This window comes from Eptatretus burgeri, chromosome 3 (genome assembly GCF_056783735.1).
Source record: "Eptatretus burgeri isolate ZD-2024b chromosome 3, Ebu_testis_v1, whole genome shotgun sequence".
NCBI classification, from domain to species: domain Eukaryota; kingdom Metazoa; phylum Chordata; class Myxini; order Myxiniformes; family Myxinidae; genus Eptatretus; species Eptatretus burgeri.
This window is the reverse complement of record NC_140963.1, coordinates 116,528,123-116,554,644: the sequence shown is the minus strand read 5'-3', so window position 1 is coordinate 116,554,644 and position 26,522 is coordinate 116,528,123. Positions and strand designations below refer to the sequence as shown.

The window sequence follows — 26,522 nt, the reverse complement described above, 5'->3', positions numbered from 1 at the left end:
GGCGTGGCCGATGGGGAAGGGAAGCACAGCGACGTTCCCCATTACGGGTCACAACGTACGGGCTTCCAGAGAGTGATGACTTCGTGTATTCTAATAATTTCTCGATTTCTTATGCGCATTTATAGATAAACAGAATGGCCCAAGTTATGATCGTTTTCATATTAGACGGTGGAAAGTTTTGGGAACATCAGAGTGCTGGTATGCTCCGAACCAGGAAGTAAATTTTTTTCTCTCTCTTCTCTTCTCTTTTTGTTTTTCCTTGCCACGACATTGCGAAAAGGTAAAATACGTTGGTGCTAATTGAATAATTGGGTATTAAAAATAAATTGTGAATAATATCGAACTTCCGGGTCACGCACGTACGGGCACGTGAGAGCGAAGAAACGGCCTGTGTGGTTTATTTATTTATTATTATTATTATTATTTTTTTTTTTTCGGGCACGTACTCGTGTACTCAAAATGTGATTTAAACGTGACAGTGGCGCCCTCTTTATGCCGTTCTTAAATGTTTTCTGCACCAAATCCGACACTTAAGAATTACATATCGGTAACCACGGTGCCAAAATTAAACTCTTGGCACTAGTTTGATTCATGTACTCAAAATGTAATTTAAACGGATTTTGGCGGCTACTTTAAGCAGCGCCCCCTACGTAATGCACCAATTGGAAAACTTAAGAATGCCCATTCGGAGGTCCCCACCCCACCATCTAATGACTTTCGCTCTCAAACCTTTTGTACTCGAGATGTAGTACAAACCTCTGTTAGCTCCCGGACTATATGGGATATTCAGAAAGTTTAACCCTCTGAAAAGCAATTAAGATGGCCATTGATTTCAGGGTCATTCCGTGCCAACTCACCTAAGGGTCCCCAGGTCACCTCCTCAGATTTTGCTGGAAAATTTCTTAAATGTAGATCTATATGGCTCTACCCACCATGCAAAAGATTAGCTTTCAATTCCTCATAGTTTAAAAAAATATCTATCTCTAGAGACCTTTGAAATTTGGCCCTAAAAATGCCAAATGTGAAAAACGCATTTTTTTTGCAACTTCAGTGGCTTATAATTTTATAATGGACTCTTCTAGAAAGCTAATATTGCAAATATTTACTAATTAGCATCCAAATGTTTCAATTATGGCATCAGATAGCTTCTGGGATGCATATTTCTCACTCTTTCGGAAGCTAAAAAAAATCTTTTTGGCCAAAACGAGCTAAAATAAGGTGAAACTATAGGAGCCCTCCTGAAAATATGGAACAACTTAGAATTGTTTCCTCATAACACAGTGATTATAGGGTCATTATCTATCCATAGATACATTTTTGCTGGGATAATACAGTTAGGTGATGAATTATAAAAGTTTTAACATAAGCCCTTGCCTCCGTGGGCTCTAAAATGGACCAATTTTGTCCCCTGGTTTGACCATGTGGCTTGGGGATTAGGATCTGCATTTTTTTTTTTCTAAAGATTGCCTCATATAAGTTGTGTCTACTGACCGAATAATTTTATCTAACGCCCATGACTTCATAGTAAAATAAATTTTTATTTACATGCACGTTTTTTTTTTTATAATTATTCACTTTTTTCATATTCAGAGGTTTATAAATCTTAAATGGAACTATCCAGGAAAGCGTTACTGCAGAATTTTATAAACTGGTATACAAAATTTCAGAGTGTGGCATCAGAATGTCTCAAGAAAGCACATACTCCTAGTTTTAGGAAGCCAAATATGGCAATTTGGCCCACTTGGTACAAAACAAGGTGAACTTGCAGGGGTGCGCATGAGGCTAAATTGTGCTTCTTATTAGACATTAGTGATAAGGATGTTATTTATTCATAAATACATGCTAATGGTTACTTTTGTAATCGATTGCAAATTATAAATTAGAACAAATTTGATTAGTTGAGTAGCAGCTTTTTTATTTACAGATATACAGAGACAATGAATATTAGTAATTTTTATACCTTAGAAAACTCTTTAATGACCTTTCATCTTTTATGACATTCATTATCATGATTATCTAGCACTCAGAGGCACAGAATTTTACATCTTAGAAAACAGGTCTTGAACATGCTTAAAGTCATGCTGTGACAGTTGGTACTGACGTCCACCAGATTTTATGTCAGGGGCCTCAACCTCACAAAGAATGTCGAGTAATGGTACCCAGCATTGCTCTTACTTTTTTCTGGAGGCCATGAGAATGTTACCCCTTCCTTGCTTCAGGAAGTTCACAAACACATCATTTTCATCATTATTTCTTGTAACAATGTTCCCAATGTACCATTTTCTGTCATAAGCACAAGCAATATATTTCCCAGCCTGGTATAGATCCAGTTCAGTAAGGGTTGGGACGAATAACTGGGACAGATGAGCTTGTGTGGTTTCTGGTCCTGTGCATACTGTTGATGATACAGCATCAGAAGAAACCCTTCTCATCTCCAGTCGTGTTGAGGCGATTGGCAGGAAACCATGCTGTGACCGTCTACCAGCAATGGTTGTTGCTGCTCTGAAGTGCTTCTCAAGGTCATACTCCATTGCATTTTGTTGGATTTCTTGTGATGTCACAAAGAAGAATTTGATCATGATGTAGGCAAATACTGTCTTCTGAACTGAAAGTAATTCCTGATCTCCATGAAATCAATTCTTGTGACTTCTCCAAAGCAGCAACTTGTTTTAGCCCAACCTTCATTGTATAATTAATAGATCTGGTGACACTCCTGGTCTAATTTGGTTCCAACAGTGCATCTACGTGTCAAACTTGTGCCACTGGGCCCAGGTTTTTCTGCATCCATTGCCTTTGTTTCCTCTTCACCTTTGTTCTCCAAACAGACAAACAGACAAACAGACAGACAGGTTGACTGTGCTGCTCCTAGTGTTGTGATAGACCATTACTCCATCTAGTGGTGTGTCATAACTAATGACTTCAAATAGAGAACTGTTGGACATGTTTTTTTTAAATTAAAACCCAAGCATATGTTTGGATTATCATTACAAGAATTTATTTTTGAAGAAAAAATGTACTTATAATTGTTAATTTATGAGAAGAATAATCTAAGTTGTTACATAACCTCAGTTAATGCCCCCTGCATATTCACCATTTTTGGTCAAAGTGGCATTTTCAACTTCCTACAGATAAACATATGCATTTATCAGGCATTCTGATAGATCCTTAAATTTCATATACCAGTTTATAAATATCTGCAGTATCACTTTGCAAGAGTGTTCAGTTTCAGATTTATAAGCTCATGAATATGAAAAAAGCGAATAATTTTAAAAAACGTGCATGAAAATAAAAATTCATTTTAATATGAAGCCATGGGCGTTAGATAAAATTATTCGGTCAGTAGACACATCTTATATGAGGCAATCTTTACAAAAAAAATTAAGATCCTAAACCCCTAGCCACATGGTCAAACCAGGGGACAAATTTGGTCCATTTTAGAGCCCTTGGAGGCAAGGGCTTATGGTAAAACTTTTATAATTCATCACCTAACTGTATTATCCCAACAAAAACGTATCCATGGATAGATAATGACCCTATAATCACTGTGTTATGAGGAAAAAATTCAAAGTTGTTCCATATTTTCAGGAGGGCTCCTATAGTTTCACCTTATTTTAGCTCGTTTTGGCCCAAAAGCCATTTTTAGATTCCTATAGAGTGAGAAATCTGCATCTCAGAGGCTATCTGATGCTATAATTGAAATATTTGGATGCCAATTAGTAAATATTTGCAATATTAACTTTCCAGAGGAGTCCATTATAAAATTATAAGCCCCTGAAGTTGAAAAAAAAATGCGTTTTTCACATTTGGCATTTTTAGGGCCAAATTTGAAAGGTCTCTCAAGATAGATATTTTTTAAACTATGAGGAATTGAAAGCTAATCTTTTGCATGGTGGGTAGAGCCATATAGATCTACATTTAAGAATTTTTCCAGCAAAATCTGAGGAGGTGACCTGGGGAGGATTTTGAAATTTAGGTGAGTTGGCATGGAGTGACCCTTCAGTGATTTTTTTTTATTGTAATGTTGGGCATCTGCAAGGAGAATGCCCACAAGAATTTATACGTCATTAGTCCTTGGGGTGATTATGCAATTAAAGAAAACATGGTGCATTTTGTATGGGACCACAAGAAACAATTTTTCAAAGAAACATGTTCAAGTTCAAAGTTCTCTGAAAGTATTTTATCATTCATCAAAATTTTTAGTGTGGAGAAAGTTGAAACACTTGTGTAACTCATCACAAATTCTCTTACAGAAAAATACACAGTCGTCAAGAGAGATCAATTGGTGTTAACGAAGGATGCGTTATGTATGGGACAAAATTCTCCATTAGTTTAACATGCGATATAATGTACATTGTTGGTGTAAATTACCTTCCATAACACAATCAACAAGTTTGAGCATATTTTGACACAAAGATCCAACATTTACAGTAACTTTCAGAGACTCAGAAATTCATGTAGGAGGATATGAAACAAAGTGATCATCTGAATATGAAGTATTAAAAATGCAAAATGATTTTAAATTGGAATCATATTAACCATGGTTTGCAAGTACTTCTGAAGAAAATGAAATGCACAACTTTATTGTGGACATACACAAAAATGTACTTTATAAAATGATTAAACCTGGACAGGACACAGAGGACAGATCTGTTTTATTGTGCGTACAAGGAATGAAAATGAACAAAATAATTTCCATCGAGTAATTAGTTTATTTGTAATGCTCATATAAATTTTTGTTTAAATTTATCTCAGGACCTCAGGGCTTTTGTACATTCAATAGAAGTAATTTTATGTAGATGTAAATGTTTATCAACTCGACCTGAAAATATAAAATCTGGCAACGTAGTTATAATATGGACTACTTACACAAGGGAAAAGAAGGAAAAAACTTCACAAGAGAGTATTAATTTTGTGCGAAAGGGAAATCCAGATTCCAGTATGCTTCAGGGAAAAACCAGAAACTTAGAGGTGCCTGAAATATTGATAAACAAAAACTCATATCTTCTTCAAAAGGATATTACACCCCTCCTTACAAATGGAATGATCCCATGTTGTTTAGTCTGCCTCAAACTGGGCCATGTGTGGAGTAAACATTTCATGAGAATACATGAATACCCAAAATGTTTACTGGTCAAATTTTGAGGATGTTGAAGTGGTTTCCCACAGACTTTGCAAGCAATGTCCCATACGTAACAATTAAAAATTATTTGTGAACTAATTGTCTACTTATATTTTAAGCTAGAAATACATGATATATGACCAATACATGATAGACTAGAAGGACTCTTGGTGGAACGCATACCTCCACCACGTAATGCCTGATCCACGAGAACATATCGGGCCAATACATTTTTATCCCCCGCCGCGTGGTGGAAGGGGGATATTGTTGTCGTCCGGCTGTCCATCCGTCCATCCGTCCGGGCGTCAACATTTATAGCTGTGAGTGCGATAACTCATAAACTGTTTGCCATATCGATTTGAAATTTGGGTTACACATGTACCACCTGAAAAGGAAGAACCCTATTGATTTTGGGCATGGCCGGATCCAAGATGGCTGACTAGGGCGGCCATCTTGAAAAAAATGTTTTTTGTAATAAATGGAAAACCGCTTATCTGATTTCAATTATTTTTGGTTACTACGTTCCTCACCCCTGGGGACCTTTTTCGAGATGATGACCAAATGGTGTCTTGTTTCCAATTCATTCTTTTCATTCCTTTTTCATTCAATGGCGGGGGATTCCCCATCTCTGATGGTATATTTATTATAATATCATGCTATACAGTTCGATATCATTTTTTGGCCCTATCCTTCAATGGTGAAGAATCACTTTGAAAAATTAAATGATTCTCTTATCCAGATCCGGATCATCACCAAAATCAAATCAATTCGTCCTTGTGACACACCCACCTGTCCACCAAGTTTCGTCTGAATCGGTCCACAACTTTTTGAGATATCCTGTAAATAAACAGACAAAGGGTTGAAAACATAATCTCAATCACCTTCGGTGGCAGAGGTAATTAGAACTTCTGAAAATGGCATTAAAATTTTTTCGGAGCTTTTAGTGTAATCCGAAAAAAATCGATGTAAAATTGTTACGAATGGGGCATCGCTTATTAAGAACAGGCCTAATTTGCATAATTATTGAAGTGAACAATTTTTTCTTGTGTATTGTGGAGTATTCATCTCCATGTAAAAAAAATTGTTGTAAAGTTTGATTTAATTTACTACATCACCATTTCAAATTGTCCCATACGTAGCCTAATTTGCATATATGTAAATTAGTTTAGTGATTTCACACTTTAAACCTATGACTGTCATTTTCTTTCAATGATTAATAAAAAAATTCACATTCAGACATGAAAATCTCATTGAAATTAGAGCTATGGCATGAATAGGAAATTCTGCCATCTGAGGGGACCTTCTCATGGCATTGCCCAATGGCACACTTGCTCCTTGGTGAAAAAGGCTCCTTTGTAATGGTGCCGGACTTGGGTCTGATCGTGAGCCAAAGTTGTCCATGGACTAGGCGAGATGATGTTCCTGAGGTGCAGGAGGGTGGTGGCTAGTGGTGTGATGTATTTGGTTGATATGGTTGTGGAGTCGAAGTGTAGTTGTTGGGTGATGGCAATGTGGATGATGGTAGAAGGCTAGGAAAGCGAGCTTGAATAGTAATGTTTGAATGAAAATAAAGGCCGGTGTGTAGCTGAAGCAGGTAGGGTGGTTATCGCTGGCATTGTGGGAGAATTGTGGTGAAACTGGCAGTTTGGTTGTGGTGCACATTTTCAAATCTGGTTTTGGCATGCATCTGCAAATTAGATTACTTGCAGCATGTGCTCGGTTGTGTGAGGGGAAGATCGTGTACGGAGAAGAAAATGTGAAAGAATCGAAAAAAAAAACCCCAAACTAATCCCTCACAGCACGTATTACCTTTATAACCCAAAAGACACGAGGGAAGAACCCTATCAGTAACAAGTCAAAACAAAATAAATGCCTTGTGAACTGCTGCATGCTCTTCCCTTGGGGCTTCAATTCCCAGAACCATCACGATATACACTATATACTATATATATATATACTATATATATATATATATACTATATATATATACTATATATATATATATATATATATATATATATATATATATATATATATATATATATATATATATATATATATATATATATATACTATATATATATCTCCAACAAAGTATGAGAAACCTTAATTGCTTTACGACTCCACCCCCCTCCCTCCCCCCTCAGAAAAGCCATCGGGAGCTGAGTATCCTGTTGCCGTTAAGATCGCGTCAGTTGGAAAGAAGAAGAAGAAGAACTTGGGTGCGAAAAGGATTCCAGGCAAAGTCAGAAATGGAGTGCCTCCTGCCTTGCAAAAGGATATTGGTGCGCTTACTGTAGATACTGATATGTTGTCTTGATTGAAATTGTTCACTTGGTGAAATATGGTTTGGTTTTTTTCTTGAGTTTTGAAGTTGATTAAAACTTAGTTCACTTGTTACTACAAAATGCATCTTCGTGCGAATAATTTTTGAGTCGATGACACAAAAACTCGAAGTTACGGTGACACTGTCTCTGCAGTCAGTGGGGGAAATTAATTGGAAATTTCTTCCTCCCCATGGGATGTTTAATCAGTGTTTATTCCTACTTGATTCTATGTAGTTTTGATTGCATAGTTTCCATTCTGCCCATTGAGTAAACCAGCATGAATGGGTGTGCTTGGCATGCCTCACCACATGTTGCTGCAGAAGCATAGGCATCTTTGACAATGCCTGCTTTCTCTGGGAATAGGGGGGGGGTGATTGGGGGATTGGGTGGATGGTTTCTGGTGGGGGGGATGGTGGGGGAAGTCAGCCAAATATATTTTGTGCTCTGACTGAATATAGACTGTAAATCAGAAGTCAGAACCTGACACGTATCAATAAAAAGGAACTGAGCACAAATTTAAATTTATTTGAAATTATTATCAGCCAGAGCTGGAAAGAAAGGTTAACATAAATTTATCGAAACATGGAATGTAAATTCAAACTGCCAGCCTTACTGAGCAGACATGACCTCAATACACTGCTTCCCTTGGACTTCTGGCTGGGTTTTTACTTCCTGTATTTCCTTTTCCCCATATCTCGATCTCGATTAATTAAGTCGAAGTAACAACAAAAAAAAGTGCTGATGACGACATCAGCGTATTTCTTAGGTTAGCTTTATGAATGTATGTCTTCGATTAGCTTTTTATTTATATATATATATATATATATATATATATATATATATATATATATATATATATATATATATATATATATATATATATACACACACACACACACACACACACACACACACACACACACACGCCTGGTGTGTTGGCGCAGTGGTTCGGGCAGTAGCTTGGGAACCAAAAGGTCCTGAGTTCAAGCCCCGTTGGGCCACTGAATTAATACACCAGGGGGTTAACTCGGTCTGTCATCCTTCCGAGGTCGGCAAAACGAGTACCAGTGTGCTGGGCCGGTGTATACCCCGGTTAAAATAGGTATACCATATCCCTGTGTCGTAAGAGGCGACCAGGGTTGCGTCAGGAAGGGCATCCGGCGTAAAACGTGCCAAATCACTATGCGGATCATACGGATGATCCGCTGTGGCGACCCCTAACGGGAGCAGCTGAAAGAAGATATATATATATATATATATATATATATATATATATATATATATATATATATATATATATATATATATATATATATATATATATATATATATATATATATATGTACACACACACGTCATACGGACACAACAAGGCCGAATTTGTTCAAGAAAATTTGAAGATGACGTTTTGGTCATAAATATACATAACCACGTACGTTTGCATTAGGAAATCTTCTAATGGAGCAAAGTCGCAGAACTTCCCACTGTTGAATGCAGTGTCACCCAGCCTTTTGGATATAATCCGAGTTGGGGAGGGGGTTGGGGGTGTGATTGTGCACTCCACGCTGATGCTAACCATTGACCCAGAACCACATCTGGGCATTGATTTCCTCTCAAAGGAGAGGGGGATGTTGTTGGCATGGAGGGAGGGAAGGGAGGGGGGGTTGGGAGTAGGGGTAGACTGTACTGTACTGAAATGGGAGATGCTTAGCAGGCAGACACGAAGCGGAGGAACAGTCGAGCCGGGCTGTGTTGCACGAGTGCGAGCGCGGGCGTACTGTGCCCGCGGCTCCCCTTTATTCCGTACTCGGTACACTCACGAGCCGGCCGACTCCAGCATTACTACGACGCCTCAGGCGGCGCGCACACCTCATATCCCTTGCCGACCCCCACGGCCACTCCTCCCATCATCACGCCCACCATGCATCATCACCATGCCCTTCCCCATAGGCCCGCAGACTCCACCACACTCCTCCCCCCTAAAACTATGATTATTAACTGATTACCACTATAAGAAGCATGCAGAACACGAAGGACTTCGTATAATAATCATGGAAATAAAATGAAAATAGCAAAGTATAATAGCACACCACATCATATAATGTGTCGATGCGAGCGAGTGGAGCAGCAAAGGTCAGGTCTGACCGCGTTACCGATATGAAGCAGCAAAATGAGAAGCACAGCAGCATTACGCAGCAAAAACGCCCCCAGGCGGCCCATGCTGACATGACCCTCGCCAAGGTCGTAACGACCTTTCGAGCCAACCTCCTCCGGCCCCATCAAACGCCTCCGGCCCACTCCCCCCAGGCAGACCCGACGTAGATAAACATCCCGAGGCCGGCAGCCCGCTATCTGGAAGTCGTGGCGCCAGCCTTAGACCTTGGCCGGGGGCACTGAACAGCGCCGCTGGCTGCATGCATTTAATGCGCCAAAACAACTCGCGCACCACAATCAGTTGAGACGCCAACGCCCGTCCCAACGGCCTTGAGCGAACACAGAGAGTTGCGCTCGCAATCAGAGGTGGGGGTAACGCCGACCAGGGCACCAGTCTTGGTTCCGAGTCGATCTCCGAGACCCACACGGCCGCTAGACGGGAGCAACTCCACTTAAACCACACTGCAATCATAGGCTCGTTATAAATCATCACGAATAATATTCGAAGCATCGCAAATTCATTTTTCCGTACAGCGCGCTTTTTTGATAAAATCCCAGCACATGACAAAGCAATTACCTGCGGCCCGGGACAGTGGACGGCCAACTCAACCTTTTTATTCGCCACCACCGCCCCTGAAGCCCCCACATCACATTGATCATAATCCAACTCCCATTGACTGATCTCCGCCACATCCACTTTTACACGAGAACTGCTGGCATTTATTTCAACAACGTTAAACTGCATCACTAGAGCAAGGAAAAGCACATATGCCATGAACAACAACCCACAACCCGCATCACGAGTCCGCTTCTTGGTTGTCGACTCGATGTGACTCGCGACTCCCTCTAACTCCACGGGCTCACCGTCACCTGTCGAAGCTGCCTGCACCACACCGACGCGCATTGCCTCACGAACCCTGCCACAGCGCGGGAACTCATCGCGAGCGAAGCGCGGGAACTCATCGCGAGAGCTGATACGGCTCTCGCCGCCCGCCAGAGCCTCGCCCTCGGTACTCGACGAAGGCCTCGAAGAGAGTACTGGCACATCTGGAGGTACGAACCGGAGACCCAGTCCGAGGTGCGCCAGCCAGTCTCGACCCAACCGGGGGGGCCCCTCCCCTCGTACAATGAACACCGAGAGCTAGGCGCGTCGATCTCGCTAGCGCACTGAGACGTCGGCCCTCGCAAGCGGTGCAATCGCCTCACCGGTGTACGTGTATAACGACAAGGCCGTCTTGACCAGGCGAAGACCACGAGCCGCCCGCTCATCCATGACCGACACTGCCACCCCGGTATCCACGCAAAACACAGTCGGTTGGCCATTCACTTCGACCTCAACCGTGAAAGGCATCGTCATCTCCGAACCAACGGAAAACAGACTCAACCGTGGTTGCATCTCCCGCTCTGGCTCGCCGGCATTGTCAGGCCCCGGTTGCAGGCCGATCTCCAGGTCACTGGGGTCCTCTCGCACCTCGTCATCCAAGACCCCAACGGAGGCCCCCGCCATCCGACACACACGCTTCAAATGTCCCACCTTGTGACAATGCAAACACACGGTGTTCTTATACGGGCACATTTGTCGCAGGTGCGGACCCCCACACCCCCAGCAGCCGCGGAAAGTCCCTTCGCTCCAGGTGCGACCGTGCTGCGGTGCCCCCTCGCTCCAGGCGCGACCGTGCTGCGGTGCCCCTTCGCTCCCGGTGCGACTGTGCTGCGGTGCCCCTTCGCTCCCGGTGCGACCGTGCTGCGGTGCCCCTCGTCCCGCACCGCCAGGCGCGCGTGCGACCTGTGGCACTTGAGCCACCGCTCGGACTCCGGGCTGCGTGACTCACGGCACTTGTGCGGTTACCGCGTGGACTTCGGGATTAGCCGCTATGCTCCAGCTGGAGCTACTCATTGCGTCCTGGCCAGCAATGGCACGGACATCCGTGAGCGTCTGCTCGACAGACGAAGCAGTCACGACCGCCGAGTCGAATGTGATGTCGGTTAATCGCAGGATAGCCGCTACCATCTTTGCGTCTCGCAGACCAGAAATAAAACGATCTCTGAGCCTTGTCGGACGCTCCTCTGCCGTGAATTTGCAAGGCACAGCCGAATGCTTCACTCGTGCCACGAAGTCCGCAACGCGCTCCTCGCCACCCTTAGCGAGATGATCGAACTGGAACCGCGCGAGATGTAACGACTTCTCCGGCGCCAAGTGGGTCTTCATTTTCGCCACGATGTCCTGAAAGGATAGCACATCATCACTGGGTCTATTTGGAGCCACCAAATCACTCAGCAGGCGGTAGTGCTCCGTTGATAGCGAGGCGAGCAAGATCGCCTTGCGTTTCTCTTCATCCTCTACATCATTCGCCCGAAAGTAGCAACCTAACTGTTCAGAAAACAACTCGAACTCATCTCCCCCGAACACGGGTACACGTCCGTGTGCCGTGCCGCGACCTTCCGCCATGCTCCGTGAGACCCTTGGCTCCGTAGCTTGGAACCGCCCTTACACACGCCGATCCGCAGATCCTCGTTCGCCAACTGTACTGTACTGTACTGAAATGGGAGATGCTTAGCAGGCAGACACGAAGCGGAGGAACAGTCGAGCCGGGCTGTGTTGCACGAGTGCGACCCCCACACCCCCAGCAGCTGCGGAAAGTCCCTTCGCTCCAGGTGCGACCGTGCTGCGGTGCCCCCTCGCTCCAGGCGCGACCGTGCTGCGGTGCTCCCTCGCTCCCGGTGCGACTGTGCTGCGGTGCCCCTTCGCTCCCGGTGCGACCGTGCTGCGGTGCCCCTCGTCCCGCACCGCCAGGCGCGCGTGTGATTGTGTGTGATTGTGCACTCCACGCTGATGCTAACTATTGACCCAGAACCACATCTGGGCATTGATTTCCTCTCAAAGGAGAGGGGGATGTTGTTGGCATGGAGGGAGGGAAGGGAGGGGGGGTTGGGAGTAGGGGTAGACCTTTTCACAAGGACTTCTAAAGTATTGCAGCTAATTACCTCGACCACCCCTATTTTTAACCCCTGTCTGTTGTCTGTGTGTGAACAGAATATCTCAAAAAGTTGTGAATGGATTTGGACGAAATTTAGTGGACATGGTGGGTGTGTGACATGGAAGAAATGATTAGATTTTGGTGATGATCCAGATCTGGATGCAAGAAATTTTAAAGTGATTCTTCACCATTGAGAGATTGTGCTAAAAATGATATTTAGCACGATTTGGCATCCTTCATTGTTCTCCAAACTGTCTGCCAATGGCATCCAAGGCCGACTCTACACATGGCGTACTGATTTCCACAGCCAACACGTGGATCTCAACGTAATCCTTTCATCTCCTCTCCCTGTCAAGGCTGAAGTGCTCCAATGCAGTATTTTGGGTTCCGGTCCTCTTCCTCATCTTTGTCAATGATTGCTCTGACTCTCTTGCAGTCTAGAAAATCCCCTTTTTTATTTGCTGATGAGTCCCCCCCCCCTCTGCCGTGGCATCCCTCATCCCTCATCCTTCAGACAGGCAGGCTGCAGCCTCTTCCCTCTCTTCAGACCTTGACAAAATCACAAGCTGGTCAAACACTTGGAATTTGTCTTTCAATCCTGACAAATCTCACACTCACTCTTTCTCTCTCGAAAGGACCTTCTGGCAAAAGCTCCTGTCTACTTTCTTATCAATCCTCTTGAGGTCTTCTCGTGGTAGTGTGTCGGATGGTGCTGAGGTGTCATCCACCAAACGGCAGTCTCCTTGGGTTAACTTGAGGTGTTTCCTTTGGGTGGGTGCCTGGAATGCACTATCCCTAAGAGAGGATGATCACCAGTCTCTGTTATCATCTGAGCTCAAGCATTTGAACATCGGTATTGCAGCACTCTCTGAGGTTTGGAGACCAGATTGTGGGGCGAGATTATGGCAGGGGGGTTTCAACTACTGTTGGTCTGGTCACTCTGATGATTACCATGGCAAAGGAGTTGCTATGGCTGTGTCCAATAAGCTGACTCCAATGATAATTGAGGTAACATCGGTCAACAAGCGCATTGTGAGAATAAGGATTCATCACTACGTGGGTGCTGTTTCCCTGGTCTCTGTATATGCTCTGACTGAGGCGAGTGATCTCACCGTGAAGGATGCATTCTGTGTCATGCTCGAGTCTGTGGTTGATCAGTGCCCCAGGAGAGATACTATTCTAGTTTTGGGGGATTTCAATGCATCGACTGGAACTGATAGGGATGGTTATGAGACATGTGTTTGTCCCCATGGGTCTGGAACTGTGAACCAGAATAGCACTAAGTTCCTTGACTTTGCAAGAAGTGATGGACTTAGGGTGGCTGGTTCATGGTTTCAGCACCCAAAGGCTCATCGCTGGACGTGGTATTCCAACACTGGTGGTTTGGCAAAGGAGAATGACCATGTGCTTGATGATAACCGGAGGATTATCCAGAACTGCAGGGTCTACCGGAGTGCTCAGTTCCTCAATACCCACCACAGGCTTGTGGTAGCAACTCTGAAGTTGCAACTTAAATCCTGGATCAGTTACTTTGGCAGTACCAGGCTAATCCACCAGCTGTTAAGTTAGATGTCATGGGTGTTACTATCACTGGAGCTGACCCTACAATCAACTGTGATCCACCTTCATTTGTGGAAACACAGGCTGCAGTGAAGTGGTTTAAAGAGGTAAAGCTCTGGGGATCTGTGACAACCATGCTGAACTTCTCAAGGCTGGTGGAAATGCTACACTCGTGTCGTTGCATGCAGTTCTGTGCTCTGCATGGAACACAAGCATCATCCCAACTGACAGGAGGGGCCTTATTGTCCCTCTCTGGAAAGGGAAGGGTGATCGCCAGGACTGCAACAACTACCGAGGTGTGATGCTGCTCACAGTGCCAGGCAAGGTCTTTGCTTAGATAATTATTGATGGGGTTCACCACCATCTGCATGAGCACCAGCACCCAGAGCAATCAGGCTTTACACCAGAGGTCAACAATTGACCGTATTCTTGCCTTTCGGGTCCTCACCGAATGCAGACGAGAGTTTCAGCAGGGGCTGCTTGCAGCCTATGTTGTTCTCTGCAAAGCGTTCGATTCAGTGACTCAGGATGCCCTCTGGAGGATTCTTGGTCTTTGTGGGGTACCACCAAAACTGATTAATCTGATGCCTGAACTATATTCTGGTACTGGGAGTGCTGTGAGATGTGGTGATACCATCTCCAACTTATTTCCAATTGTTGCTGAAGTTCGTTCGGGGTTTGTACTGGCCTCCACACTTTTCAGCACTTGTATGGACTGGATTTTGGGGAGGATGTCGGAGATATCAAGCTGCGGTGCATCGTTTGGGAATGTCAAGATCTCTGACCTTGATTTCGCAGATGATGCAGCCATCTTTGTGGAGACTGGATGTCCCTTTTGGGGTCCTCAGGTGCTGAATGAGGAGTCTGAGCCACTGGGATTATGGGTTTCCTCGGTCAAGACTAAGATCCATGCTTTGATTGACAGCTTGGATGCTGCTATCTTGTCTGGACCCGTTTGTGGTGAGGATGTTGAGGTCACGGAGAAATTCACTTACCTTGGCAGTGATACTTATGTCTCTGCTGGCTTTCAGACAGAGCTCAATAGACGTCTGTGTCGAGCCATTTGAGTCGTGGATTCACTGGATCATGGGGGTGGTGCTGTCGGTACCTGTGCGGCAGGACGAAAGTCTGAGTCTTCAGGTCTTTTTTGCTTCCAGTCTTGCTCTACGGATGCGAGACTTGGACTCTGATCAGGGATCTGAGACGGAGACTTGATTTCTTTGGTACCAGGTCTCTTCGGAGATTTATTGGCTATCACTGGTCAGACTTTGTGTCCAATGAGCGGTTGCTGAGAGAGACTCAAATGAGATTTGTTACCTGCATAGCCCGTGAGCTTCAGCTGCGGCTGTATGGATATGTGGCTCATTTTCCTGATGCTGATCCTGCTCACCAGATTCTCTCAGCGAGGGAGCTTCATCAGTGGAGGAGGCCAATGGGCCGCCCATGTGCTCGTGGTCGCAGCAGGTTGATCGGCATCTCCAGGAGATGGGTATGGGCCAGGCATCTACCTGGGGGATGGACAGATAGAGGCCCCTGGAGTACCAGTGTGAAGTGGAAGCAGCGACGTGCTGCTCCTGCGCATGTTCCCATACCTGACCTGACCACTTGAAGTTCAGTCCTTCATTCTCCTGGGTCTTACTGTCAGCAACGATCTTTCTTGGGCAAACCTCCTGTCAAAATTGGCTTCCAAAGTCAACCGCTGACTGGGCATCCTCCATCATACAAAGTCTTTCTTTGGAACACCTGAACTCACATCCACTGACAAAACTTTCATCCACAACTTGATGGAGTACTGTTCTCACCCCTGGGCTCGCTCCCCTGCCTCACATCTTGCTCATGATGCTGTGGAAACCATGGCCTTCAAGATAATTGGAATCTCCCTCACTGAAGCTGAGTGTACGGGTCTATTACCCTGCCATCTCTCTGTCTTTTACCACCTCCTTTCTGGTCTTGCACCCTCTGCCCTTTCTGTGCTTTGTCCCCCCCCCCTCCACCTTTCTTCCCCTGGTTTCTATATGGCTCACACAGTCCACCATCAATCTCCTTCTGGTGAAACTACCTAAATCCAGGCTCGCGGCTCACCTCAGCTCATTTGTTCCTCTCTTTTAATTTTTTTCATGACCTGTGGGATCAACTTCCACATCCTCTTCAATCTCATTCTTCCCTCCAGGTCTTCAAAACAGCTGTTCACACCATCTCAGATCATCCCCAATCTTAAACCATGATCGTTTCTACCCTCGTTAACCCCACCCCAAACCTGTATCATGGGCTGTATCACGTGATTGGGTTTTCGTATATCATGACTCGCCCGCTAGGGGTGGCAGGAATGTACATCCGGACGCGCAATAAAGCGAAGTTGATGCTGACACGCTTGCTTCTCGTGTTCCACTGCACCTCGTACACTCTAGTTGGCTGACGAGGATGGTTGAAAACGGACATGTGCCCGTTTTCGTCGGAGACGACTTCGAATTGTTTTCAGAGCAATTGGGATGCTATTTCCACGCGAATGATATGGTCGACGAGAGCAAACAAAAGTCGATCTTTCGGCGGAGAATTATCGACTACTGAGTGATTTGGTGGCGCCGGACAAGCCCCGTGATGACGGGCTGTCGTTTCGGGACATTGTGGAGAAGATGAAAGCACACATGGCGCCGGAGAAGTCATTACAGCTCGCTCGATTCCAGTTCGATCGCCTCTCGAAAGGTGCAGAGGAGCACGTCGCTGATTTCGTGGCGCGGATTAAGCATTCTTTCGTGGCCTGCAAGTTCACGGCGGGGGAGCGTCCAGCTCGGCTCAGATCGTTTTATTGCTGGTTTACAAGATGCGGAGATGGTTTCGGCGGTTCTGCGGCTGAAGGGTGAAGCCATTACATTCGACTCGGCGATCAGCACGGCTACAGCGGTCGAGCAGACTCGCGGAGATGTTCAGGCCATCACCGGCCACGCGGGGTCGCGAGCACCCCAGGACGCGCGCACGACCTTCGGTGCGGGTCGGACGTCGCTGCACGTGCGGCGAGGTGACCCCGCGGACGTGTTTGGGATGCGGAGGTTGACACCTGCGCCGTGCGTGCCCGTATAAAGGCACCGTGTGTTTAAATTGTCACAAAGTGGGTCATCTGAAGCATGTGTGCCGTGGGGCGCCGGCCACCGTTAAGGTCATGGACGGCGGTGTTCGAGGCGACCCGGGGTGGAACCGGCGGCCGTTGTTGAGCCTGTTTTCAATTGGCCCGGCGGCGGCGCGCCCGATGACGGTGGAAATCGAAGTGAACAAAACGCCGATCACATTTCAGGTCGATACAGGAGCGGCTGTGCCGATCATCGGCGAACAAACCGCGCGTAGGCTCAACGGCCTGAAGCTTATCAGGTCAAACCTCATGCTGTTCACGTACACCCGTGAGAAGATAACGCCAGTCGGGATGGCAGACGTGTCTGTGCGGTACCAAGGCCAGTTCGCCACGCTTCCGTTGTACGTCGTGCGGGGGAGGGGACCGTCTCTCCTCGGCCGAGATTGGCTGGCCCGCATCAGGCTAGACTGGGCCGCAGTTCACCTTGTGCAACCCGTGCCGAGCCGGTGGGAGGATCAGTTGGAGAAGATTCTTCAAAGACATCAAGGTTTGTTTTGCGATGACCTTGGGAAACTCAAGGGCGTGGAGGCAAAACTCTTCCTGAAGGAGGGGGTGGTTCCTCGTTTTTGTAAACCACGTCCGGTGCCGTATGCCCTGCGGGACAAGGTTAAGGGTGAACTGGATAGGCTGGAGGCCTGTGGAGTGATCGAACGGGTGTCGTACTCAGATTGGGCCACCCCGGTTGTCACGGTGCTGAAACGGAATGGAGACGTCCGATTGTGCGGGGACTTCAAATCCACGGTTAACCCGGGGCTCAGCATTGGCAATATCCACTGCCGTCAATCGATGAAATATATGTGCGATTGGCGGAGAGTCAATACTTCACGAAGCTAGACCTGCGTGATGCATATTTTCACCTGCCGATGGATCCCCGGAGTTGCGAGCTTTTGACAATCAACACGTGTCAAGGGCTCTATCGATATACCCGACTCTGTTTTGGGATTGCTTCGGCCCCAGCCTTGTGGCAGAAAGCCATGGATCAGGTTTGCATTGGCCTGCCCGCTCAGATCTGCCTGGACGATGTGCTCATTGCGGGGAAAACTGCGGACGAGCACCTTGCGAACATTGCCCAAGTGCTGACCAAGCTCGAAGCGTGCGGCCTGCGCTTGAACAGGGACAAGTGCGCGTTCTTCAAGCAGCGTTTGGAATACCTCAGGCACATCATCACGCCGGAGGGGCTGTTGAAAGGTCCTCGGAAGGTGGAGGCGATTCAACACATGCCCCCGCCTCGCGACAAGACGCAGCTGCGCTCGTTCATTGGTATGGCCCAGTATTACCAAAGGTACATGCGCGGGCTCGGTTCACAACTTGCACCGTTAACACGGTTGCTCAGGAAGGACGAGCGCTGGGCTTGTGGGCCTGCACACCAGGCGTCGTTCGACCGCGTCAAGCGGCTGCTCACAGAGGATACGGTCCTCGTGCACTACGAGCCTGCGCGTCTGCTCTTATTGGCATGCGACAGCTCTGCATATGGCATTGGGGCAGTGCTATCCCACAGGATGGACGATGGTTCCGAGCGGCCTGTTTGTTTTGCATCCCGGACCCTGTCCGCAGCAGAGCGGGAATATGCCCAGATCGAGCGCGAGGCTCTCAGCCTCGTCTGGGGTGTGCGGAGGTTTCATCAATACCTGCTGGGGCAGCATTTCACTTTGCAGACGGATCACACACCGCTTCAATTCATCCTGAGACCCGGACGTGGGGTGCCGGTGGTAGCGGCTGCGCGAATGCAGCGGTGGTGTCTGTTTCTTGGTGCTTACGATTATAATATTCAGTTCCGAAGCACCAAGAAGCATGCTAACTGCGACGGGCTCTCACGCTTGCCTTGTGCGGAGGGTCCAGCTGCGTCTGAGTCGGCCGACTGGGTCGATGTGTTCACGCTGGGCCAGGACCAAAGCGGGCCGATCACGGCCAGACAGGCCGCGGTGGAATCTGCTCGTGATCCGGTGCTCGCCCATGTCGTCCAGGCGATTTCTACGGGGAATTGGAGCGATCTGCCTTCGACACCGGCATTTCAACCTTTCACGTCGCGCGCATCGAAGCTATCGTTGGTCCAACGGTGCGTTATGTGGGGAATGAGGACGGTGATTCCACCGAAGTTCAGGCAGTGGTGTTTGGAAGAACTGCATGCCAGTCACCTTGGCGTCGTGAAGACCAAGAGTCTTGCTCGTAGCCTGTTGTGGTGGCTGGGGTTGGACAGACATTGAGCAGTTGGTTAAGCGTTGCGCCACGTGTCAAACAGATCCTGATAACCCGCGTCGAGCTTCGGGGCTATGGCCTACCCCAGCAAGAGCCTGGCAGAGGGTCCATGTAGATTTTGCGGGGCCGGTTAATGGCAAAATGTTTTTGATTGTGATCGATGCATTCTCTAAATGGCCGGAGTTTGTAGTAATGCAGCATACATCAGCAAACATTACAGTGGAGAAACTGCGGATGATCTTTGCTAATAAAGGATTACCGGAGATCCTGGTCTCTGATAACGGTCCGCAGTTCATCGCAGGTGTAATTGATGAGTTTATGCGTCAAAATGGTATTCGACATCTAAGGTCCTCACCGTATCATCCTGAGACAAATGGGCAGGCTGAGTCGTTTGTTAAGATGTTGAAACGGGCTTTGCGCAGGGGGGGGGGGTGTTGCACCTCTGCAGACAGTGGTCGATGTCTTTTTGCTCCATTACAGGAACGCAATTCATCCTGTCATGGGTGATTCACCTGCCATTCGTCTCTATGGACGGGCATTGCGGTCCAGACTGGATTTGCTGCGACCTGGAGGGTCGGGGAGTGGGGCGGTGTCGCGTCCGACGCTGCTGCGCGGCTTCAATGTGGGGCAGCGGGTAATGGTGCGCGATTATTTCCACAGTTCCAAATGGGTGCCGGCTGTGGTCTCGGTGGTACTGGGGCTGGCGAATTGCATGGTGCGTACTGATGGTGGGGAGGTGTGGAAGCGGCACGTGGACCAAATGCATGATCGCTGTCCAGCGTCACCCCCCCCCCCACACCCCTCCGGGCCGAACGGTGTGGGACCCCCACCTGTAATGTCGCCGGGGCCAGACGTTGTATCGCCACAGCCGGATGTGCCGACGCCCAAGGGGGTCTTCGCCTAATTCTGTCCTGCCCGGGGACGTCGGGCTGCTGGTCGGCCGGGGGCAGTTGTTCGTGCAGATGGCGCGAGTCCGGCGAGGGTGTCACCTCGACCGAGCCGGGAGGCGTCTGAGCCTGGGCTGTCTGGCGGCGCTGCCCGTCCGAGGCGGGTCAGGGTGCGGCCGCGGTACTTGCAGGATTATGAGTGTTGATTGGTTTCGGGTGGTCATGTTATGCTTGTCCTTTCATCATTTGACTTGTCATTTTACGAGGGGAGGAGTGGGCTGTATCACGTGATTGGGTTTTCGTATATCATGACTCGCCCGCTAGGGGTGGCAGGAATGTACATCCGGACGCGCAATGAAGCGGAGTTGATGCTGACACGCTTGCTTCTCGTGTTCCACTGCACCTCGTACACTCTAGTTAACCCCACCCCAAACCTTCCTCTTTCCAATTTTCCAGTTTTCCCTCCTTGGAGTTTCCTTTTGTATCCATTTTGTCCACCCCATTCATGTGTGTTTTGTGTCCTGTTTTTGTCTGATTGCATCCTTATCTGTGCGCTGTACTATCTCTTCTACGAGCCTTGACCACGTGTTCAAAAAATATTAAAATCTCAAATAATTTTGGATGGATTCGGATGTGACTTTGTGGACACGGGTGCATGACAAGGAAGCATATATTCGATTTTGGTGAAGATGTGAATCCAGATCCGGATCGGAAAAGCTGTTATGATTCTTCACCATTGAGTGACAGGGTAAAAAGCTGTATATAGTACGATATCTCAAAAAGTTATGGACGGATTTGAACGAAACTTTGTTGACAGATTGGGTGTGTGAAGAGCACAAATGTATTCGATTTTGGTGAAGATCCAAATCTGGATACAACAATTTTTATTTTTTAAAGTTTTACCTGTGATTCTTTACCATTGAGCAATGAGGCCAAAATCTATATATAGCACAATATCTCAAAGTTGTGAATGGATTATGACAAAACTTGGTGGGTAAGTTGGTTAGATGACAAGAACAAGCCAATTAGATTTTGGTTCAAGACAGTAGATCTGGCCTATTGGTAAGATACAAAACGTAAACTGTTAAGCCGAGTGGAGGTATGCATGAAACTGTCTTGAATGGTGTTGTCGTTGATGCTGTAGTTAGCAATGTTGCAGCTGACACCACATTTAGCATGGGGCAGTTCTGTCCCACAAACTGCAACTTCGCTGAAAGTTCCATTTGAATTACATATTTATCAAGTTTATGTAAACAGTATATGTGTATTATACCGTATATTTTGCTGGTTACATGATATTGAAGCTCGGTCTTACCGGACTCCCAATGACAATGTAGACGTGGCTTGCCTGTGGTTCAGTTATTGAGAATTGGATTTTATTATGTCCTGTTTCTCTCACCAGTCTCAATTGGAGAACGAGACCCATCTTCTGCTCATCACAACCCTTCCATGGGTTTTCAACAGCAAACACAAGTTGCCTTTCAGTCGGAGTGCTTTCCACCAGCCACAAGTTTGAACTACCCCAAGACGATTCCTCATTCGACACACAGCCAATCTATCCCAGCAAGACTTGGTTAATGCCTTTTCACTGATGTGATGCTTTCAAGAGGCACTTCTGTCGTATTTGGTTTAAGTTTCATTGTACAAACGGCAGCTATTTACTTACAAAACCAATTTTCCGATTTTGCTAAGTTGGTCATGAGCCGCTGTGCATCGTATTTTGAGGCCCCTTCCTCCTCCTTTTATGTGTATTCCTCCAGGGTATGAGCCTGAGTTGGCATTTGATGCTCGATTGCCCTATGCCACGCCAGCACTTGCCTCTCCTGAGCGCCAAATGACCTCTTCCCATGGACAGCAAGATGAGCAAGCACAGGTATGGGAAAACTGGAGTTTCCTCTACTTTAGCCACTCTCGCAAAACTAACCCAAATAATGTGGCAACATGGACACACCCTTGTGGCCACTTATCTTGACCAGATATGTTGAAGGCATAACATTTGAGGAATCAATATCCATGTTCGATACAAAGCTGTTAAATGTAAATGTGGTGACTGCTTTTTAAGGAAAATTTCAGGTAATTTAGAAAGTGGGTTTATGCTTTGTTTTAGATTTGTATCCTCCTCCTTCAGGATTGTGGTACAAGATTCTGGACTTCAAGCAATTTTGTCCAATCCTCATCGCTGCCTGCAAGTCCTCCATCCCAGTTACATGCCACTTCAGCACCCTTTGTGCCTGTCGTTTCTACGTTTGATGAACAAGCTGTGTCCAACGACAGGCGATCTCATTCCACTAATGTTCACACCAACCATGTCTCCTCCAGAGTGAAGCATACGACAACCGACGAGTGTTCATCACTCAGCAGGTGTGATACATTGGGCAACACACTGTTTCCTAAATGCCCATGACTCATTGGGTTCAAATTGTTGAGGAAGTCCTGCATACCAATGGAAATTAGACACTGAGAATTGTATGTGTTGTACTCTGTAGCTAATACAGGACTTTCAAAATGGTGTATTTCCCCTCCCTATTTGCTTGTCGCGCATGCACAGAAACCCCTGAGTCAGAAAGTAAATCAGGGTGGTCTTGAACATCTTTCATACCTCAGATAAGGATTGCAGAATGAAATGACTAAAACAAAACTTTTAAAGTAGCTGCAAGTATTTGTAAGTATATCCATGAGAAAGGATTGTACCTTGCACAATTGAAGCAGTTTGAGAACTTCCTGATCAACTTGTTCAAAAAGTTGATATGTTACAGTCCGTATTGCAAAAATTCCTGGTGATGTGCACCTGTGAAAGGCCGAAGATGGTACGTTATAACCCAGCCTTCGTGCCTCTTAAGATCAGTGGGAAGGTCATATCCGGGGCTTGTCGATACACAGGGTAAATTTAAAATTGTGTTATTTACTATTAATCATGTTTGGGAGGAGGGGTGGGGTTGGGAGAGAGATGTATTGGCTGTGAGTGCCATTACAAGTACAGTAAACCCTCAAATATCGTGGGAGTTAGATTCCTAGGAAATGCCGTGATAGTGGAAACCAAGAGCTAATGGGAAAAGGGTGGTTTGGTTCCTGGGCTTCAAGAAAATATAGAGGAAATCACCTATCAACAAAGTCATTTCGGATTGGACGTTCTCTACCGATTCGTCACCTCCCAATGGTCGAGGTGGGAGGAGCCTGTTCAGTGATCAGCTCTCCAATTGGAGGTTGCAGAGTCTGAGGCGGAGCCACTCAGGCTGTTGTGGAATCCTCTTCATCAATATCTGTGATCGTGAGATGAGTTTGTGTTCTTATTCTTCTTTCACAAATAAGCAAAGCGAGTGGGCAAACTCTTTTTTTTTTCCGTAATAACGTAGGGTCTATGGAATAGATAAATGTCGCTTCTAGTAGTTGGAGACGCGTTATACTTCGTCCTCTACTCAATATCTTGAATGCATCCACATTATATTGTTCAGCACAGTTTGGATTCTCAATCAAATGCTGTTCAATAGCAGATACACATGATGTTGGGATTGATACTGAGACCTTACAAGCATGTACCGGCTGTATTCGTGTACCAAGAGGGGTTTTCCTGGTGGACAAAGGGACATGCTGTTTGATTCTGTCAGTCAGAGTCTGGGTAGTTCTACCTACATACTGAGCATCTCACCGCACTTGAACTCGTAAATAATATTGCTAAGTTTTGAGGCAAGCAGAACATCCTTCTTAACTGCAGGAATCAGACATCGAGAGGTGAAAATCTTTCTTGGATGAACAGCCAGATACATGCTTGAGATGTATCTTTTGATTTGTTCCTCATATCTTTGTGCCGTTTTCCCTTTCCAAGGAATCTTGGTGCAGACCGGGCACTTTTCAGGACCCATCTTCTGTTCATCTATAGCAGTGAGGAATTTGTGCATAAACCTCCTGATTATATACTCAGGATATCCATTCTCATTGAGGATGCCAGCAATCTTGTCCATCTCTGTCTGAAGCTTGGAGTTGGAACATATCCTCTTAGCTCATGCAAGACTTAACTCAAAGAAACCACTAAATGTATCATACCTTAAAAGATGTCAACACGTTAAACTAAACCAAACCACTTACACTTGGAATTTTGGTGTTCTAGAAGGAAAGTCACGATACCTATGGCTCATTTTTAAGAATCCAGATAGAGATACTGCGACTGATAAGAATAATGCATTGAGTGATAATGCCAAGGGGAAACAACGTTGGGTTTCTCTGGATGGAACATTTTATCCATGAGATAGATTGGAAAGTGATTGGTAAAAAATGATTATGCTGAAGCATACAAGTCTTACCAAAAGGTGTGTGAAAGCAATGGTAATAACGAACCTATTTTGGATATGGTAGCATAAAAAAAAAACTTTGTACAATCTACACGATTAACCTGAGCGTTTAAAAGGAAACTATAAAGTCTAATGGAGTGGATACTTCCCTATACATTAAAAGAGGAGAGAGAGTGAAGAAGTTGATGCATATTGTTTGCTTTTGGAAGAAACAGAATACATATGAATACAGAGAATGGTGTTATGATTAATCTCTTAATTTCTTTGATAAATAAATGAGTAGTAAAGTGCCAACTGTGGTATATGTTGATCAAATCGATCATAATAAGCTAAAATTATGTATTCAAAATCAAAAGCCTTCTATGATTAACGTTCATACAATTCAGAGAAAAGGAGCTGGAAGAATTGATGTTTGGCTCACAAGAGAACAGGTGAAAATCTTGAATGATACTGGCTCATAAAAAATAAAATGTCAAAACCGATGTTGAAGAAATATTCAGTCAGGGAGACGAGTGGAGGATTTATTATATCCCTCCCTCCTTTATTGGCAGGTCTTGGTATGGTGGGAGCTTTGACAGGTGGTATCTCCACAGCGGTAAAAACTGCCATTGAAAGGAAGGCTCAAAGGGCGTTGGAAAGACATAACAAAGAGTTATAGAAACAAATTGGTGGGAGTGGTGTAATTGTTGATTTTGCTGAAAAATTTGAAAACCTACATGATAAAGCAAGAATGTTATTTGGAGATATGCTTTCTTCAATCACACAAACTGGTGTAAAATTTACTAAAAGGGGTAATGGATTATATATTTGTCATAAATAAATGAGCATTGATGAGTCATTTAAAGAATTTGGAAAGAATACATCATCAAATATAGAACTTGCCAAATATTGTAAAATAAATTGAGAATGTGGTTATTTGTATGATCGATAAATTAATGTCATAACAAACTTGTCTAAATATACAAAGTACATTATTATGAATTTGGAAGATAATAATGGAAATGGTTCTCATTGGGTTTGTATTTATAATAATCAGGACAAATATAATTTGATAGTTATGGTCTTCCACCACCTGTTGAAGGAATGAGATTCCTCCAGAATGGTGTTTATCAAACATTTCAAATGTTGTGGTCAATTATGCCTATGTGTGTTATTTCAACTCAACAATAATAAAAAGAAAATTATGAAGTTATTTTTATTCTAATATAAATGACATGTTGGAAAAGATGGTTTGACCTTTGGTCTAACCGAAGAGTTAGATATTGATTTGTCAAATTATAATTAGGAGGGACTTGAAATAATTATTATACCAAGGCACAGGCTGAACGACACAAATACAACAAAACAAAAAATATTAATATGAAAAATGCTGTCAAATTAACCAATTATCCAAGCCCTGTAGATGCAAATGATTTGGTGAGATTATGATTTATCACAATATATATCCTTAAATTCCAAGAATACAGAAGTGTTGCTTTTTATCTCTGGGTCATACAGAATTCACAGCTCCAATTGAAATTAAATTTGATAAAGAAGAGTGTATAGTTTTTATGAGAATAGAATCTTCGGGGTTTGATATGAATGACTTGGGTTATAATTGGTCATTTAAAATAAAACTACAAGACCTGAAAGAATTTAATCAGTCTCGCAAAGATGAATATTATCCACTTGGTGGGGATAATGATATTTGTGGAAGCACTGTTGGCACTTTCCTGATACAATTTCCTGTGAGAAAAAAATAAAAACGTATTAATTAAGTGAAGTAATTATTAAATTATTTTATGTTTAAACCAAACTCTGTAAATATGAAAAGAAAATCTTTCCTCAACAGATAAGAGGTTTGAATGAAGTTCATCAATTTGAAGATTTAGTTCCACACAGGTATGAGGAC

At 45.2% G+C, this 26,522-nt stretch overlaps 1 protein-coding gene across 1 annotated transcript in view; it reads left to right on the top strand.

The window, feature by feature from the left end:
• CCDC14 (coiled-coil domain containing 14) overlaps positions 1-26,522 on the top strand; it is a 95,689-nt gene that overhangs the window by 25,057 nt on the left and 44,110 nt on the right. The window contains 4 exon segments of the mRNA XM_085875208.1: positions 7,267-7,404; positions 21,748-21,918; positions 22,106-22,218; positions 22,474-22,706. Coding sequence (XP_085731334.1) covers positions 7,267-7,404; positions 21,748-21,918; positions 22,106-22,218; positions 22,474-22,706 — 655 coding nt within the window.